This window comes from Tachypleus tridentatus, chromosome 8, assembly GCF_004210375.1.
Source record: "Tachypleus tridentatus isolate NWPU-2018 chromosome 8, ASM421037v1, whole genome shotgun sequence".
NCBI classification, from domain to species: domain Eukaryota; kingdom Metazoa; phylum Arthropoda; class Merostomata; order Xiphosura; family Limulidae; genus Tachypleus; species Tachypleus tridentatus.
Genome location: NC_134832.1, coordinates 16,196,216 through 16,216,607, shown reverse-complemented (window position 1 = coordinate 16,216,607; position 20,392 = coordinate 16,196,216). Strand labels below are relative to the sequence as shown.

At 30.4% G+C, this 20,392-nt stretch overlaps 1 protein-coding gene across 1 annotated transcript in view; it reads left to right on the top strand.

Moving 5' to 3' along the window:
- LOC143258590 (dystrophin-like) overlaps window positions 1–20,392 on the top strand; it is a 194,731-nt gene that overhangs the window by 92,502 nt on the left and 81,837 nt on the right. Inside the window, 9 exon segments of the mRNA XM_076517774.1 lie at window positions 1,314–1,550; window positions 3,798–4,103; window positions 5,553–5,936; window positions 6,760–6,932; window positions 7,901–8,051; window positions 11,095–11,270; window positions 12,662–12,809; window positions 15,334–15,444; window positions 17,596–17,760. Of these exon segments, the coding sequence (XP_076373889.1) occupies window positions 1,314–1,550; window positions 3,798–4,103; window positions 5,553–5,936; window positions 6,760–6,932; window positions 7,901–8,051; window positions 11,095–11,270; window positions 12,662–12,809; window positions 15,334–15,444; window positions 17,596–17,760 (1,851 nt within the window).

Below are 20,392 nucleotides of genomic sequence, written 5' to 3'. Positions count from 1 at the left end.
GACCTTAAAAATTTTAGACATGATGTATCAGAATGTTAAATATGAATATAATAAATTCAGTTATATGTGTGTGTGTTTGTGTATGTGATTACAGCAAAATGATGCCACAGATATGAAGCATGATGTGTGTGTGTATTTGATTTGTGACAAATTCTCAATCTTTTAAAAATATATTGTTGCCAAAATTGGACTTGCAGCCAGATGACTGTATCAGTACTTTTATGGAAGGATATTTGTGTAGCAAGATAAAATGACACACATTCAAAAATACAGAATTTCAAACCAGAGAATCTTTATTTTTACACACACAAACAAAAATTAAAAATGTTTTTGATAGAGCATTTGAAACAGCAGTAGACTCCAAAACCCCACCTCAAGCCAATCTACAGAGTGAAATCTGTGATTATAAAAGAGAAACTTCTAAACCATTGAGATAAAGCAGAAGAAATGTTATTGTACCAAAGAGGCTGACATTCCAAAATTTGATAATGTTACAGCCATAATTTAAAATCAATTTTCTTGAGAAAAATGGTGGCTAAAGAATTTAGAATAACATTAATTATATTCACCCACTTATCTGTCAAATAAAATGATGCAACTTCAATAAACATTTCTACCTTTTACTGTGATAGCCAACATCCATACAATGTAGATCTTCCAAAATAACTATTCCAAAATGTATGATTTAAGGTTGATCTTATTATCCTTTCATAAAATTGTAATTTTTGGCATTAGTGCTTAAATAAGGCAGTCAGATTAAACATGATATAGAGTGGAGGAAAGAGACTCAGTACTCTACAAGATTATTTTTAAAAAATGTGATTAACGTCAGTATGTGTGCATTTAAGTATACGTGATTACAAAATGACCATGAGTTCTGTGAGTGCGGTAAACATGTGCTGTCCTTTATGTGTGATAATATCTCAGTTTATATTGAAACTAGCCACTAACAGCCATAATATCCCTAAGTTATTTCCGAAGAAAAAATTGGATTTGTAGTTTCTCTTTGAAATATTTATGATTTTGTTAAAAATTCATCTTAGTAATATCATCTATGAAAGTAAAGACATAAGAATAAAATTGTCTGTTCCCAAAAGTAACATCCATAATTTCCCAATTAATGATTTTTCAGGGCCTGTCAGAACAGTATTACATCTGGATATAGGCCCAGTTTTAGGCTTGCTTAATTAATTTGGATGTTACTACATGTACATGCCTATATTGATCCCACACTCTTTAATTTTAATACTATGCATAGGAAGTCAATTTTAAATATTACTGTATTTATGTGACTTCTGAATAATTATTACAAGCAAAAACAGCAAGGCCGAACAGAGGTGGTAATTGAAGTTCAGAGAAGTATGGTAACAGAACTTCGGGCTTCTCCTGTACAGCTATCATCTTCTGAACCAGGATCTCCTCGACTGGAAGATTTTATAGTAAAACTTGATGACACTTTGAAATCTATTGATAATTTGGACAAAAAATTTAAAGATGGCTATCATCTTCAGTCTCCTGATGTGACACGAGAAATAGATGAAATAGAAAAGGTATGTTAAGATCTTCCTTTGACATGATGATGTGAAATTAGTAAAAATATTGCACTTTTTCTATAGTAGTTAAATTGACACAGTATTTTAGGTAATATTCTATTTTACTTAGATGTTGTTAGATTAAAAATGTTCTGTAAATTATTTTTGTATGATTTTAAAATCCAAATAAAACTATTGACTAATATTGATATGTGGAACATATTTTCACCACTGTAATACTTATGAATGCACTTAAAATTAATAAACTGTAGATTACTGCTATAGATGGTATAAATTGTTTTATTAAAGACCACAAAAACAGGTGTCACAAAGAGATAACCTGTTCAGATTCATCATCAGATTAAGAAGGTGATTTAAAAACTAATTATTAAAGTAATTATGAACAGATTTTGAAACAATAAAAATATATTAAAATACAGAGTTTTAAGGGACATTGTAGTTTAATGTAGGGTTCAAATAAAACTATAGTATGATCATCAAAATACAAAGAAGCAGAAAGTGCATTATACACAGCCATATTTGGTGAAAGTTAGAGTAGTTTTTTAACATGTCCTTTGGTTTTGGTTTAATGTGGGTTTGTTCACTTGTGAGAGCCTTTTTAATTTTTTATTCATTTATGTTGGCTTGTCTGGTATTGTAGTGTTTTCTATAGATATATTTATCTGAGTAACAATGTTCATTTGGACCTAGTTTCTGTTTTTGTAGCTGTTTTTACTTATGTGAAACTCGTAACAGTTGTCAAATTGCATTTTATAGATGTAGTAAAGACTAACAGTTTTTTAAACAGAGATTAAGTAAGAAAAACAAAACAAATTTACAAAAATACAAAGTTAATTACCCAACTAGTTTAGATGCACCACATACTTAAAAATTAGGTGGGTAATTAGCTTTATATTTCTTAGGTTTGTGTTGTTTATCATACTTAATTTGTGCTTAAAAAGCTGTCAGTATTTATAACGACTAAATGGTTACTATAATGTTGTGTTGGATGGGAAGTTTATTTTTCCAAATGTTATTTTTTTTAGTGATTTCTCTCACGTGAGGTATGCAGCAGTGTATTGTTTTGTTATTGGTTGTTTCGTTTGATTTTGCATTAGTGGTTGGGTTTGTATTGTGATTCTGATAAACGTTTATTTGTATAATATTTTTTACAGTTTTGGGGGGGGGATTTTTCAAGTTAAAGTATTTTGTTAAGGTTGTTAGGTGAACAGAGCTTTCTAGGTGTATTAAATATTTTTTCTAGTGTTTTAGCTTTTTGTTTTGTTTCATGTTCAGAAACTCAGAAGATATACAGCTGTTGTTGTTGTTTTTTTCTGTGAATATTATTTTGAAATGAGTATCATGTCTTGTGATACTGAAGTTAATAGTTGCCACTTATTCATCTTTTTTCTGTGGTAAATTTAATGGTGGGGAAGATCTACTATGGTCCAGTCCAGCACACAAAAAGAAAACAGTGATAAAGAGTGTTGAAAGTGGTTTATATCTGATAAGATGCCACTTATTTTATATGTATATTCATTGATACTCATGGTTACAGTGGCATATACTGGTCTGAATTTGTTAGTGTCTTATAAGTTACCATCCATTTTGCCAAGAAATCAATTGGGATTCATGATTACAGTGGTATTTCCTTTATTATTTTAATGTTATCTTGTTTGAGATAATAGATACATTTATACATGGTAGATGTATCAATGAACTCAGTAGGAATATCATATGTTGATATGTATAAAAACACTTTCATTAAACATAATAGATTTGTACAGCAGAAGTTCACAAATCTTGAAAGAAGTGTTGTCAAATATGTTTATGTATGTACAAATACACTAACTGAACTTGGTAGGTATTTTGGTTAATATGTTGATGCATAAAAAACAAAAAACAACATTAAACTGAACAGAAATATTCTGTTGAGTTTTACTAAACTTGATAAGAGTATTATTTAATGTGTTGCCTTTTACAAAAGACTTCAGTAACGTTATACGATATTTCATCATGTCTCAGAGTGTAGAGTCTTGTGGTAACAACATTTTTTGTGCATCTGTACATAAAATTATTAATATCCATTGTAAGTTTGTATTCCAAGCATCTTAAGTAAGAGTTTTTGGATTTTTCCTGACATTTGATAAATAATGCATACACATTATTTAACTGTAATTTTAATACTAATAAGTTGTTTTTGTTGTTTTGTTTTTTCAACAAAATATTTTTAAATGTACACAAAACTCTTGGTAATCATTTCAGCAAAACAGAGAAGGTATTGGAAATATGGACTCTCGAGTAGTACAAGTTAGCACAGAAGGGGATAAGATGCTTCATCGGATTGGTCCATCAGAATCTTCTCAAGTACTTCAGATAAAGAAGAAATTGGAAGGAATTTCTAAAAATTGGAGGATGGTTAAGAGAGAAGGAAATGCTCAGCAACAGAAGCTAAGGGAGTTGAGGTCAAACTGGCAGAAGTTGGAAGAAGAGCGTGATAGAGTACTTGCCCAACTTGTTAGTCTTCTTCAAAACTTAGAACAAGCTAGAAACAGTCAGCAACAACAGAAAGTGAGAATCAGTTACTATAGCTTAAAAAATTATTTGTAAGTAATTACAATCATGATGATGAGAATTAAAGTATTAGTTTTGAATTTTTTTCTAACAGAATGTGGTATCACAACTTATGCATATTTGTATGCAAAATTTAAAGACAAAACTCATGTCTAAAACAGAATTTTTTTTTATATATAATAAATATTTTGTATAGTTTTGGCTAAAATAACTTTTAAGACCATGCTTACAACTCGTTTCTTGTCACTAAAAAGTGTTGCATGTAATTCAAGTTCTTTCTTTGTTTTGTTTTAGACTGTTTCAATAAACACTCCAATATGTAACATTAAAAGACTTGCGTGTTTCAGAAATATAAGCTATCAGAGTAGAAATCTTTAAAATTCTATGAAGGATATTTAAAATTCAAACTTTGTAAAAAGGTTCTGATTTCCTGAAACAATTTTCTGTCAATACATAAGACTTAACTAAAGTGTTTGATGTACACATCAACAATAAGTGAAATGCAGTCAGTTTCACCTGTTTTGGATTATCTGGGGTGTTTCCAACAGTATGAACTAAATAATTCTATACTGATATCGTTTTTCTGAAATATGATTACCAAATTTTTATCTACTTATAAATCTAAGTATTTTGTACAAACTATTATCAGAATTTAGCTTATTATTAAGGAAACTTAATTTTTCAACATTAATTGAAACAATGTGTGATAAATATGGAGCAGTTCACAATCTAGGTAGACTTAGTACATGTATTAGTAGATGGTGATCAACATAGTTTTCCTCTCAGAACACAACAGCAGTGGTTGTGCTAATCAACCTAATGTTGTTTTATAATTAATATAATGAAGTAATTTTTAAAACATTCTTATAATTATTCCCATTGTTAATTATTTTCTAAAAAAAATTACAGAACCACAAAAGTAACAGGCAAGTCCTGTAATATTTAAAACTTTAAATGTATTTTTCTTAAATTATATTTTACTAATTGTAATATCTAATAATTTATTCAGTTGTACCTGACATATCAGATTAAAAAATTCTAAGTAAACATCTAAGTTATATTAACAAAGGAAAAATTATAAAGAAGTTTTTGCTGTCCTGCATTTTAAATATTCTATTTTTTTAGTGGGGCATAACCTGTAATTAAAAATAAGATTTTTCAGCTGAGGTTCCAGTAATTATAGTTTTGTATAAGTGTCATTAATCCTTTCATTTGATATACAGCTATAGGTAGGTTAATACAGTTATCTTGTTTATTAGTAGTCTTATGTTTATTACCAAGTTGAATATGGTGTTATTCAAATATTAAATGGCATAAAATTATTAAAGTAGACTTTTCAGATTTTCTGAACTTGTTTCTAGTAAATGTTATTAAGTTGCTGATTTTTAAAGTATCATAACTTAGATAATACTACAACATATTTTACATGCCTTGTCCTACCTTCAGGCTGTACAAGAACAAGCTGGTAAAGTAGGCCAAGAGGTGGCAGCACTACAACAACGAGCCAAAGTACTACAGGAGCAAGGAGTACCACACAGTGCTCTACAGTTTCTGCTCCAACGACTAGTTCAGCTGTGGCTTCAGGCTGAAGCCCAGCTTAGCACTCTGCAGAAACCAGAGTTTCCACACACCAAAACTGTGGTTACTCAGACAGAAAAGAGTCCAAGCACTGAAATTAATAATTCTAGAACTGAAAATGTTTCTTCAAATTTCATAGGAAAGGTTGAAAAGTTAAGAGAAGCTATTGCCTCTGTTAACCGACAACTTCATCAGCCAGAACTTGTTGGTAAAGATTTTGAAGAGTTTATCAAGCAGGAGAGTGAATTAAAGGTGCAATGCAATGTTCTGTGATTTTTTTATTACACTTTAAAATAATAATTGTATTGATTACAAATGGTTTATTGTCATTTGAATCTCATTATTGGGCCAATAATGATGTTTCTAATGCCAAAATAACAATTTTAGTGTATAGTTCATTTATATTTCAGAAACTGAACTTGTTTATTGTAGCAGTTTTTGACAAAATTTATATACCTTTATCTAAATAGAAACCTTTTCAAGTAAATAAATATTAGTTTCCAAGACCAATGGTTACTGTAAAGATGACCTAAGAAGGTTGAAATGTTGTTTTTTACTTTATTTTAATTAAAGTTTTTAATACACTTACCTGATGTCTTGAGAATGCATTTTTACTTCAAGTTGGTTTCTTGTCATCATGAGTTTTGGAGACAGTTTTTATCACTTAATATTATCAGATTTTAAACTATTTGATATATTATAGATGAGGGAAATTAAATATTAGCAACTTTATTACATGCTTTTAAAAGTTAAGATATTGTATAATTTAGAGTCGGTCTAGACTAAAAGACGTTAGCATAGTTGTATTTTAATTAGACCTTTCACCATGTACTAAAGCTCATTACCTCTGTGTTCAAGTAATTTGTAAGAAAATATATTAAATACTTAAATATTATTGTAATTGAAAGAAGTCAAAAGTCGGAGATTGAAATGGATACTCATAAGTGGTATGTTAGTCTGACTTTAAATGCTCTTGGTTATTTCTAAAACATCTAGACGTAATTCTGCCTGCACAGTCAACTTAAGTCAAAAGTGGAGTATCCACTTTATATTTGTTTGCCTTTAAATATTGCAGGTTGTGAAAGGTGCCTTAGAATCACTGAAACCCAACCTTGAATCAGTGAAAACAGAAGGTCAAGCACTGGTTAAAAAGAAGTCTGGAACAGAAAGCCAACAACTTTCCAGGGTGCTGGACAAACTTTCTGAGGAATGGACAAAAGTGAAGCAAGCATATAGTGAAAGACATAAGTGAGATTGGATTTCTATATTTTAATAAAACACAACTTGAGTTGATTTGTTAAGAAAACAAATAGTTCATTTTTCATATTCATTTTAACTTCTAGAAAAATTCAAATCTAAAGGAATATGTTAAAAATACATCTATCGGGTATTGGTCAGAAAAAAACAAGTAGGTTCAAGAAGTCTTAGTATAAAGTGATGAAAACTCTGTAACTTGTGTTTTTCACAAGGTCCATCTTTTGAAAACACTCAGATTATATGGATTTATATAATAGTTTTATATCAGGTGTTAGTTATAGTTGAAAAAAAATTAATTGGTACATGAATCATTATAAATAAATATAGTGAGGGAATAAATTCATCCTTTTATTTCAAAAAATATTTATTACTACATTTTTTAAAATATGTTTTATTGTGTTTACAAACCTTTACAAATATGTCGAAATACTTTCTCATAAAGTCCACTTTCCCTTTTTCTGCAAATTATTACCTGAACAATGAAACTAATGGGTGTCATGCTTCTTGTAACACCAATAGATATATAACATGTGTTCATCATAGATTTCAACTTAAGTAACAAAACCTTAAAAGTGAAAGAAGTTGAATAATAATTTTTGTAATTTTTAAAAAATAGCCAAACTATCACAACAATATCCATGTGGATAATGTTAATTACATTTCACTATACTTAGATTTCAAAAACTTTTATCAGATTTGGATTGTTTTCACTATATTATGTTATTTTATTCACAACTATACATTACATTATAATCTCTTATCTTAAAAGGAGATTTTTCATAAGGTTTGATAAAACATTAAATTAATTTTAGGTAATATAGTTGAACTACACTATTATTGACATTGCCAACTGATGTTAAACACATCTTATAAAATTTTGCTGAGTTATTTTGGTTTCTTAAGTACTTTTTGGTAGTTTCCATTACCTAATACAATTTTTTCTATTTCTATATTTTTAGTCGTTGGCTCAAAGCGAGAGATGTGTGGCAAAAATTTGATGGCAACTTGCGTACTCTAAGTAATTGGCTGTCTGAAACCGAAGCCATCCTTGTGCGTACAAGACTCCCTAGTGGTGATCTTGACTTTGAAAATGCTCGGAGGCACCAAGAGGTACCTAATCACCAGTGTAGACTGTTTATAATTGTAGCATTTCTTATAAGGGGTAGCACTTATTAAAAGAAAATCTGCATATTTCACATACACAAAACGATGCACATGCGTATTTGTGAAATATCTGTGTGTATATCCTACACTTTCTTTAGTTAATTACATATGCCCTGTGGTCACTAAACCTAACTAAACTTACCTGATGTTTTATAGAATAAAATTTCTGTTGTTTTCAGACAGGTTGTTTAGCATCAAAATGTAAGCATGGATGGACAAAAAGATTGTCCAAAATCCAAAAGTTAAATATTACCACATACAGCATCTTACACAGTTGCACTCTTTTTGTGTTTCAGAATGTTAAGTATTTGCAGTATGTAATTTTTAAAACCTAAGTGCATTCTTTGGTTTCTTTACAGTATTTACTTCTGTATATTTAAACTATTCTCATATACTTACTTTCTTTCTGTGGATTGAAATGCACTTTCAGATTTTCAGATTTGTGTGGATATTATTATATATATAATTACACAGTCCTACAATTTGATACTTCATAAACGTTGTTTTGGTATTAATAACAGATTTTCCATAATTCAGCTGTGCAAATTGTAAAAATGATATTCATTTTTTTCAAACATGTAAGAGGTTTCTACAAATTGTGGAGAAAAAGTTTAGAACTAAATATGATATGAAAGCAGTGCTTTCTTCCTAGAACTAAATGTGATATGAAAGCAATGCTTTCTTCCTAGAACTAAATGTGATATGAAAGCAGTGCTTTCTTCCTAGAACTAAATGTGATATGAAAGCAGTGCTTTCTTCCTAGGGCTAGATGTGATATGAAAGCAGTTCATTCTTCCTAGAACTAAATGTGATATGAAAGCAGTTCTTCCTAGAACTAAATGTGATATGAAAGCAGTTCTTTCTGACTAGAACTAAATGTGATATGAAAGCAGTTCTTCCTAGAACTAAATGTGATATGAAAGCAGTTCTTTCTGACTAGAACTAAATGTGATATGAAAGCAGTTTTTTCTGACTAGAACTAAATGTGATATGAAAGCAGTTCTTTCTTCCCAGAACTAAATGTGATAGGAAAGCAGTTCTTTCTTCCTAGAACTAAATGTGATATGAAAGCAGTGCTTTCTTCCTAGAACTAAATGTGATATGAAAGCAGTGCTTTCTTCCTAGGGCTAGATGTGATATGAAAGCAGTTCATTCTTCCTAGAACTAAATGTGATATGAAAGCAGTTCTTCCTAGAACTAAATGTGATATGAAAGCAGTTCTTTCTGACTAGAACTAAATGTGATATGAAAGCAGTTCTTCCTAGAACTAAATGTGATATGAAAGCAGTTCTTTCTGACTAGAACTAAATGTGATATGAAAGCAGTTTTTTCTGACTAGAACTAAATGTGATATGAAAGCAGTTCTTTCTTCCCAGAACTAAATGTGATAGGAAAGCAGTTCTTTCTTCCTAGAACTAAATGTGATATGAAAGCAGTTCTTTCTTCCCAGAACTAAATGTGATAGGAAAGCAGTTCTTTCTTCCTAGAACTAAATGTGATATGAAAGCAGTTCTTTCTTCCTAGAACTAAATGTGATATGAAAGCAGTGCTTTCTGACTAGAACTAAATGTGATATGAAAGCAGTGCTTTCTGACTAGAACTAAATGTGATATGAAAGCAGTGCTTTCTGACTAGAACTAAATGTGATATGAAAGCAGTTCTTTCTGACTAGAACTAAATGTGATATGAAAACAGTTCTGACTAGAACTAAATGTGATATGAAAGCAGTTCTTTCTGACTAGAACTAAATGTGATATGAAAGCAGTTTTTTTTTACTAGAACTAAATATGATAGGAAAGCAGTTCTTTCTTCCTAGAACTAAATGTGATATGAAAGCAGTTCTTTCTTCCTAGAACTAAATGTGATATGAAAGCAGTTCTTTCTTCCTAGAACTAAATGTGATATGAAAGCAGTTCTTTCTTCCTAGAACTAAATGTGATATGAAAGCAGTTCTTTCTGACTAGAACTAAATGTGATATGAAAGCAGTTCTTTCTGACTAGAGCTAAATGTGATATGAAAGCAGTTCTTTCTTCCTAGAACTAAATGTGACATGAAAGCAGGTCTTTCTTCCTAGAGCTAGATGTGACATGAAAGCAGTTCTTTCTTCCTAGAACTAAATGTGATATGAAAGCAGTTCTTTCTGACTAGAACTAAATGTGATATGAAAGCAGTTCTTTCTGACTAGAACTAAATGTGATATGAAAGCAGTTCTTTCTTCCTAGAGCTAGATGTGGTATGAAAGCAGTGCTTTCTTCCTAGAGCTAGATGCGATATGAAAGCAGTTATTTCTTCCTAGAGCTAGATGTGATATGAAAGCAGTTCTTTCTTCCTAGAGCTAGATGTGATATGAAAGCAGTTCTTTCTTCCTAGAACTAAATGTGATATGAAAGCAGTTCTTTCTTGCTAAAACTAAATGTGATATGAAAGCAGTGCTTTCTTTCTAAAACTAAATGTGATATGAAAGCAGTGCTTTCTTTCTAAAACTAAATGTGATATGAAAGCAGTGCTTTCTTGCTAAAACTAAATGTGATATGAAAGCAGTGCTTTCTTGCTAAAACTAAATGTGATATGAAAGCAGTGCTTTCTTTCTAGAACTAAATGTGATATGAAAGCAGTTTTTTCTTCCTAGAACTAAATGTGATATGAAAGCAGTTCTTTCTTCCTAGAACTAAATGATATGAAAGCAGTGCTTTCTTCCTAGAACTAAATGTGATATGAAAGCAGTATTTTCTTCCCAGAGCTAGATGTAAAAGAAAAGAAATCCCCTCTTTCTGGAATTAAATGTGATATAAAAGCAATAATTTCTTCCTAGAACTAATTTTGATATAATGGCAGTTCTTTCTTCCTAGAGCTGAATGTGATGTCAAATTCAGTCTTATACTGGAGATGAAATGTTTGTAGAAATGTATTTTGAGCTGCATGTTATCTGAAAGGAATATTTTCTTCCCAGAGCTAAATATTATGTTAAGTTTGTTTTTTCTTTTTCAGAGTTTACAACAACAAGTCACAGAAAAGATGGCCCTTCTGGAATTGGTTACAACTACTGGTCGTCGAGTGGCTGAACAGTGCTCTCCACCAGATGCTGTCTTGTTGCAAGAGCAGTTAGACTCAATCAACCGACGCTGGAAGAGTTTAGTGACTGATCTTGCTTCACGCAGAGAAAAGTTAGTGTCACTTCCAGAACACAACTAATATAGTTTTCACCCTTACTCTATTCTAAAAAGTGCTAAGGAATATTTAGTGGGAAAAAAATGGTTAACAACTCTACATTAATTGTAAATCATAGTGGGAAGAAATGCATAAAGATGATTCATCTGCTTTTTAGGTAACACTTATAAAGTCTAAGCATAAGAAGTGTATTCATACAATCTTCATTTATGTACACTTACATATATCTAAGGAAAATGCAATATGAACAGAAGTGAACTATAAAAAATTTTTGGCAATGTCCATGTACACAGGACACTGAGTATGCTATATTAAAAACATTTTGAATATGCAAATCAGAAAATCATGTGACAACCAAGGCCTCTATAAAGTACGGTGTGAAGTGGCATTTATCAGAACATTTTGACAGTGTTTGGTGTTTCATAGATAGTAAGATACTGCCATAAATTATCTGTTGTTGGAGAAAGTGTGTAACAGTCCTTTCCAGTCCAAAATATTAATATAAAGATGTGTTCACATTGGGAATTGAGAATATTTAAGACGTTGATATCACTTGTACTTTATAGCATTGGAAAGCAAAGGAAGATGGATTAACTTGGAGTATCAGAAGAATTCAAAAAGATATATACTACAAGTCATACTCTGGTTGGGGTAAGCAGTGTGTGTAGTGTTTTGTAACTGATGAAGACTCATAAAAACAAAGGTCAATGGCAAAAACTATTCACAATGTAGTTTAGAAGGACCTCCATCTGGAAAATGTGACATAAATTACATGTACACATGTTGCTTCCACAGCATATCTATTCAATTGTTACATACTTCAAACAGCTGTAAAATAAAATAGGTATTCCTTCTATTTCATAAGAAGACATTAAAAGCACAGGAAGCAACCTTGGTGGATTTCTGTGTTATTAGTTTGTTGAATTGACCTGGAAACTGTTATCTTTATGTATTAGATAAATTATGGAAAACCTGAATAGAGGAGAAATGTGCTTAGAACACAATAGCTTTATAGTAAGGCCTTTTGCAATGAAAACTTTTGGCCTTCATATAGAACATGACCATACATGTCAAAATAGGCTATAATGAAGTTATAAAACCATCTTTATATAAGTACTTAACCACTGTAATCTGTTGTTGTCAGCAGGTTTTAGAATCAATGGACTTGGAACATCATATTAGTATTTTAGAATAGCTGTTGGTAATTAAGATTTGTGAAAGTCAAAAAAACTTTTCAATTTTTTTTTTTGGGGGGGGTTCTGGGTATGAACAGAAAGTCAAACAAATACTGTATAATTTTAATATTAATGTATCATCACAATCTTTAGTATTGTAGACCAGTTTCAGCTAATAAAATGTAGTATATTAAATTTGTTCTTTGTTGCAGATTAGAAAAAGACAGTAGTCAGCTTGCTGAAGTGAAAGAAGAAATGTTGGATTTAATTTTTTGGTTGGATGAGACAGAAACACTCATGTGTGGTACACCATATCCAACTGACATACCTGGCATTAAAGAAACTATAGAAAATCTCAAGGTTTGTACAAAAATAAATGTGATGGCCAAAGAATGACTCTTAACTTCTAGTAAAATGATGATTTTATGTTTCATTAAACTATTTTCTTTCAGTATTATGAATGTAATGATACCTGCTCACTCTACAATATTACTGACACAAAAATAGTATGTTGATCATACAATACAAAACTTAGTAATGCAAAAATAATAAATTTTTCAAAGATAAAAATGTGTTGCTGTCTGAGTAAATTGTAAATAACTTTTTCAGCTGCTACTCTATCAGAATTTAAACTTCCTCTATTCATTCCTAAATTAATGTACATAAGTTTTTATTAGAAACGTTATATAAAAATGTAACTAGACTTCTATTACTGACTCTAGTATAACAGGTTTGTGTTTCAGTTGTACTCAAACCCCTTTATATCAGTTTACTCACAAAATTTGTGTAAGATTTGTTTTCACTTTCAAACAATTTCTAGTTCTAGTAGCTTTAGAATTTGCTGAAATTCAGAAATAAAGCAATATAAATCTAGGTTTGTGCTTACTGTTTAAAGTCACTGCAAATATGTTATGCTCATATGAAATATTACATCATGAAAATGACTATTAACAAGAAGGTATGGGCTGGACATGGCCAAGTGAATAGTATGATGGACTGTGAATTTATGATCCATTGCTGGAAAACCTCATTCTATGCTTTTGGACAGTGGAGGAGTATAAGAGTGACAGTCCAACCTAACTATTCAATTAGATTACTCCAAAAGTTGATGGTTGATGCTGTTTACTTGCTGTCTTCCCTCTAATCTTTTATTTCAAAAATAAATAGATGTTAATTCTCACCCTGAAATGATGAATCATGGTATTGGGTGAAAGGCTTTGTCAGCACTGAATAAGGTGGATGCATGTGTTTGACATATTTTAATATAGGTTTTTAGAAGTTCAAAATTATAGATGGCTAGCACAGGTAGTTCTAACGTAATTTTGCATGAATATTTAAACAAACAAAGGGATGATACTGTGATATGCTATCAATAGAAGAAAATTTTAAATCTGACATAAATTTTTCTGTAAATGACACAACATCAACTCACTTTCACTTGCCAACAAACACGTATGATGTATTTGGCTTAATAATAATCCCATCCACTTTATTAATAAAAGCAACAAATTTCACAGTTCATCAAGAACTCTCAAGCTGTCATTCCCATATCATACATGCTTTATGCACTGAGACCCCTAATACTGCTGGTACTCCCACCAGTTTACAACTAAACTTCAACCAAGTGACAGTAATTTAATAAAAAGTTCACTTATTGCCAGTAATTGTGTGTTTAAATAACAAATACAAACTAGAAACATCTGCAGAAAACTTAAAGCTGTTAGCAAAGCTACAGCTGACACTATCTCATTGGTTTCAAACTTTCTAGTCAATAGAACAGTTAAAATTAACAAAAACATTTCGCATTACTGGACTGGTGATGCAAGGATCTGTTTGTAGGCCACTGTTGTATATCATATTTGTTAATTATACCCCATTCCCCAGTTTAACATATACATATCAATCTTAATATGCCAATAACACAGCAGTCTGGAGCATATCAATCTAGAAACCCACTCATAGCAATGATCTGCATCCAAAAGTTACTGAATTTAATTCTTAAGTAATGATATGAGTGGTGAGTGATACTATAAAAAAAAAAAAAAAAAACACACACACACAAGCAGTAACCTTCTTAAAAGTGCTGAAGAAATATTTGAAAACTCACATAAATCAAACTTAAATTAGGAGATATCATACCTAAATAAAAATGAGTAACAACATCAAATTTCTTGGTATCATCACTGAAACCCATCTAGCATATTCATAGCATGTACGACACAATTAGTAAATGTATCAACTACATAGGGCTCATTCCAGCCAAGCACAACATCGCTTAAAATACACAAAATATTTGTACACCAACTTAATGCAATGTAGCTGTCAAATAACCTATAATGTGTCAGAAAATAACCTTAAAAAACTAAAGTACAATGAAACAAAACAGTAAGATTAGCCCTAATAAGTTTGAAACTAATATTAGAATAATTCCACCATCTTATCAATAGGCAGTATGAGTGCATGTTTGGATCTGTCCAACCCTTCCCTGCTCACCACCGACAGCTGCTAGTAAAGAAGATCATCATGTCCTCTCTGACCTTCATGGCTTTCTCTCAAAAACTTCCCGTTAATGTTTCTAAACATTATTATAGTCACTGTAGCTAATTATTCTCACATGGGGTTAAAGGGGAACAGTTGTTCTCGAGCACCCCTGTTGGATACAAGAGCAGATGACTATCACATTGTTTTCTCTTCCTTCAATCTAAATCCCTTTCACAGTTAGCTGTCCCATCAAAATGGAAAGTGGGATTCAGTTTTTTTTTATTTACAAGTATTTAATAATAGGTTAATAGTTTAACATCGTGAAGTTTGAGGTCATGAATGTAAGATATATATCATAACCTAGAGAAGTAAGAATAATTGGCATTTCAAATTAATATTACAGAGAATAGAAGAAGAAATAGGACCAAGAAGAACAAGCATGATGTCAGTTCTGTTGGCTCGTACACTACTTCGACCAGATGATGTTGATAAAGCAGAAGAGAGGTTTCATAAGGTACATAGTACTGGTACTCTTCCATTGAGTCAGCATTAGTTTTTTTGTTGCATGTGTAACTTGTGTGAAAATTATAAACAATATTTACCAAATGTAAAGTTACATTTGCATGTGTTTCAATTTCTCTTTTAATTAAAATTTTAGCCTCTTTTAATCTAGTATAGAAAAAAATTTTATTTGTAACAGATAAATAATCAAATACGAGTTGAAAAGGTACAATAAGTTTTTTTTTCTTTTACCATTTGATAGCCTAAAATTTAATAGCTTTGCTTATCTGATGAGCATTATACATAAAAATGAACTGTATTTATTGAAAGCTAAATGCAGCCACTAATCTTGTTTGGTTTTTTTGTAGAAATGCTCCTAAATTATGCCCAAGTTTGTTTGTTTTTTGTCAACTTAAAAGGTACAAAAAATCCTTAGAATTGCTAGGAAACATGATAATAATAATAGACTTTCCCAGCAGATAGGAGACAGTTAAAAGTTATCAAAGGAAAGAATAATTTGTCATAAAGGGTTAATTAGATGACGGATAAATCCACTTTTGTGCACCTTCATTAGATCTCAAAATAGTTTCATTAGAAAAGTTGGCCACATTAAGAATATTCAGTCATTTTAATTTCTTTCTGTAAAACATGTGCTGTTAATAACATAAAGCCATTAGCTTAAAGACGATTAGATATGAATACATTACTTTGATACTTAAGTTTTTCACTTTGTATCTGCCTCCCTCTTTAACATCTGCAACTTGAAGAGCAGTCAATAGATCACATACGTTTTCCACATAGCATTAATTACATTCAGCTTTGGAGAAAGAAAAAAAAAAAACAGAAAATGGGTCTCTGTGTTTAATATTAACAACAGACATACTATTTTTGGTAGGACAATGAGTAATACTATTCTACGTAAGTCCATCAAGTTTTATCAAAATTTGATCATTTTTGACTGAGTTAAGGAGCAGAAATTGTGAAAACTTTGTCCCCATGTTAACAGATAGGGATTTTTTTATTTTATTACCTTGCTGTGACCTTGAATCCCTGACTGTCGAAAATTTAATCCTTTCTATGTTGGGTCATAGTCCAAATGTATACCAATGTTTGTTCAAATCCATTTAGTCATTTTTGAAAAATCTTGCTGACAAATGCACAAATAAACATGGATGAAAATAACTGCTGTCTACCTTTGGTAACAGAGATAATAAAATTGAGCTTTATATCACTGTTATTGCAGATGTCAGTTCTTGTTAATAAATAATTAAAAACAACTACTCACTATTTTATAGACTTAGTATATTATTATCATTACGTTTCTCACATTTTGAATTTTGAAATTGTAACTAAATCTTTTGTTTGTCCATATGAATGTTACATTTATATTAATTATTATGTAATTATGCTATAAACAACAGTGTATTCACTGTAACAATATATTTGTAGGTATTATCCTTTTTTTTTTATATGTATAAATTCTCATTATTGTGTAAGTAACAAGACCAACCATATCAACATCTTTTACAATACAGTTATGTATATGTAATGACAAAACTGAAATCAGCTTAAAATGACCAGAATAATTAAAGTGTTTGTAAGGAAAGCAATGATGTCCCTATCATTCAGCATACATAAAATGTATTTTAGGAAAAATGAACCCATTCAGACACTAGGTGTATCACATATATCATGATCAATAGGTTAAAGAAGGCTTAATACTTTTGAGTTTATTAACCGTGGGACTAACGTTTGTTGTATGATATTGTAGAATTTGATAAAATTATTAGTTGATTCGTAATGTGCTTTGTTTGCATAATAAGATTTTAATAGCACTTCTACAACCATACAATATTAAAAGAACTGTATATAAAAAATAACTTTTAACAACTCCATGTCATTGAACTTTTACTTATGATAAATAGCTTACTTCATAAATGTGATTTCAAGTTTGTTTTTGTAGAGAAAAGGTTTTATATGAATTGTGTATTACACTATCGTTATGTGACTATATAAATTTAATTTCAAACCAGGTTACTTCACAATTTTAGCATATTTCTAAGGTTGTTTTTTATAGTTTAGGTACAATTCAAAACTAAATAATTACTGAAACAAATCTTCCTATCCATTGCAGTTTTTGTTGTTGATTTTATCATTTGTTTAGGTGTCAACAGAAGTGCCAGAACTGAGACATAAACTTGAGACTCATTTGAGTAATTTGACACTGTTCTTAGAACAACTTGAAGCAGAAAGGTTGTGGATCTTAGAAACTAAAAATACACTGGAGAAGTATGAGAAAGAGATTGCACCTCCTCCTTTGGAAACGACAGTATGTTTGATTGCAGTTTTCCTAAATAATTAATAATATCACATCACTGTAGTTCCTACAGGGCAGAATTATTTCAGTACTAATAAGTAGAACTAGAAGACGTATTTTTTACAGTGTATTGATTACTGAGTATGTGTTGTTGTTTTTTGAGACTGTTGGCCTCTGTTTGATTTTTGTCCTTTTAATAATTTTTCTTATGCAGTTTGATATGTAAAATGCTTGTACCCAATACAGTTTTGCTTTATTTTGTTCGAGCAGTTAGATGTAAGTAATTTTGATTGTACAAGTTACACAAAAAAGGTGTATACTACAAAATAATTACTTGAAATTTCTTCATTTAAACAAAGGTTTCTCTCTAACTGGAAAAAACAAACATTGTGGTCCTGACATTTAAGTTTTAATAAATACTGTTGTAATGTGTGTAGTAGTTAATTGGGGCTTAAAGAAAATAAGCAAAACAAGAAATCCATATCAAGTTCCAAAAATTCCATTAGAGAGAATGCTTTGTATATAAAAATTGTAAAATATGTCTTTTATAGTTTCATTGAATTCACTTTGAGATGCAAAACAAATTAAACATTTAATTATGAAACCAAGAAACATTTTTTGAGGAAAAAAAAAATATATATATATATATACATATGCAGGTACAGTTTTAAAGGACTGAAAGAATATAGTGGTTTGTCCAGAGTTAAAAAAAGAAAAGGGAAAGTCTTTAGCACTTTTTTTTTAAAGTAACAAAATGTTTTAAAATCTATCATCAAGTATTTCTTGCTGACCCTACAGATCTCATTTTTTCTTCATCCTTGTGTTAATTTTTTTCCATTTGTTTAATCCATCATCACTAGCAAAGCATAACATTAAATGAGTAGCTGATGTTTACCAATCCTAAATAGACATATTAGTTTGTCAGTTTTCTCTACATTCAATTATTGTGGCAATACTTTGCATCCACACCATTTTGTCAGAACATTTTTTTTTATGATATTTTCAGTTTAATGTCTCATATGTAACATACTTAATCACATGTAATTCAGCAAAAATTTATGAATTATAAAGAATGGTTGTCACTCTTCAGTAAACTGCCATCTTTAGGGCCTAACATGGCCTGGTGGTTAGGGTGCTTGACTTGCAATCTGCAAATCATGTGTTTGAGTCCCTATTCCACCAAACATGCTTGCTATTTCAGCCTTGGGGGCATTATAATGTTATAGTTAATCCCTAAAAAGAGTAAAAGAGTAGCCCAAGAGTTGGTGGTGATGACTAGTTGCTTTACCTCTAGTCTTACACTGCTAAATTAAGGACAGGCAGCACAAATAGCCCTTGTGTAGCTTTGTGCAAAATCCAAAGAACAAACAAACAAGCCATCTGTAGATATATAATAGTACTTAAATCTCATAATTTTATAGGAGTGTGTAGTTAATTGTTGTCAGCTGTGTCCTACAGCATTGGAACTTTTTTGTGGTTCACTTAAAACAAAGTATGTTTTGTTTTATCTTTTAAACATATCAAGTCCAATATTCCCAGTTTTTAAATCAGATCTGGGGAAGCTCTTAAAGAGAATCTATCTGTACTGCTGATTTTTCAGTGTACTTTACCCATTTAATTGATAACTTTAAAAGAAGGCTTTAGCATAGTCTCTCAGCTTACCACTTCAAGCAAGTGGTTAACTATAACTTTGTTTAATTCATTATATTTATGGAAATAATTTTAAGTAATGGTTTGATGTATGTCTGTATTTTAAAGTGTAAGCATATCAAAAAGTCCAACTTTCACTTCAGAGAAATACATTTTACTGAATTGTATTTAGAAAGTTCCAAAAATGTGATACCATGTTTTTCTTAGAAGTTCATAGTGGCTGGTTTACAGTTTAATTAATCATTCATTTTTATGTTTGGAGCTCCAGTTTATCCTAATGAAGATGTTTGGAGAAGCTATTTAATGTCATTAAAGCAAGATACTGAAATAACATGACATTTTTAATATATTAATGTTATAATTTGTACTATTTCTTGTGTTGTGACTGATGTTTTGCACATCTACTAATATACATAAGTTATCCAAATTGTTTTAAGGTAATAGCTGAACTAGTTTTGATGATATTTAATAGAGAGAAGCTCCAGTGGAATACCACTGAGGTTCAATTTAAATGAATAAGACATTGAACAAATTTTTCAAGTTCAACAGCTATATCAATTTTTCTTTGCAATTCTGATGCCAAATTAAAGTGGTTATAATACCTTTCTTGATTATTGATGTTTAATAGATTTGTACAGGGAGTGGTACACTCACATAACCACAAACTCATGAATCTAACATAACAAAAATAGCATGTAAGTCAAAAGTACATTTTCTAGTTGTTTACTCTAATAAATAGAATTTCTTTAAAGGGTAAACCAGGAAGTTTTCATCAGTGTTTTATTTAAGTAAAAACATCAAGGAGAATTGGATAAATTGCCTGAGATGCTGTATACAGTATTATAAGTCATAACACTAAAAAAAAGCTTTCCCTTAAGATGCATTATACATATGAATTAATCATATGATGTTTTGTTAAGCTATATATTTGTTTTATAAAGTGAAACATTTAGTTATTAATTCTTGATGATGAGAAACCCACTTGAAATAAAAA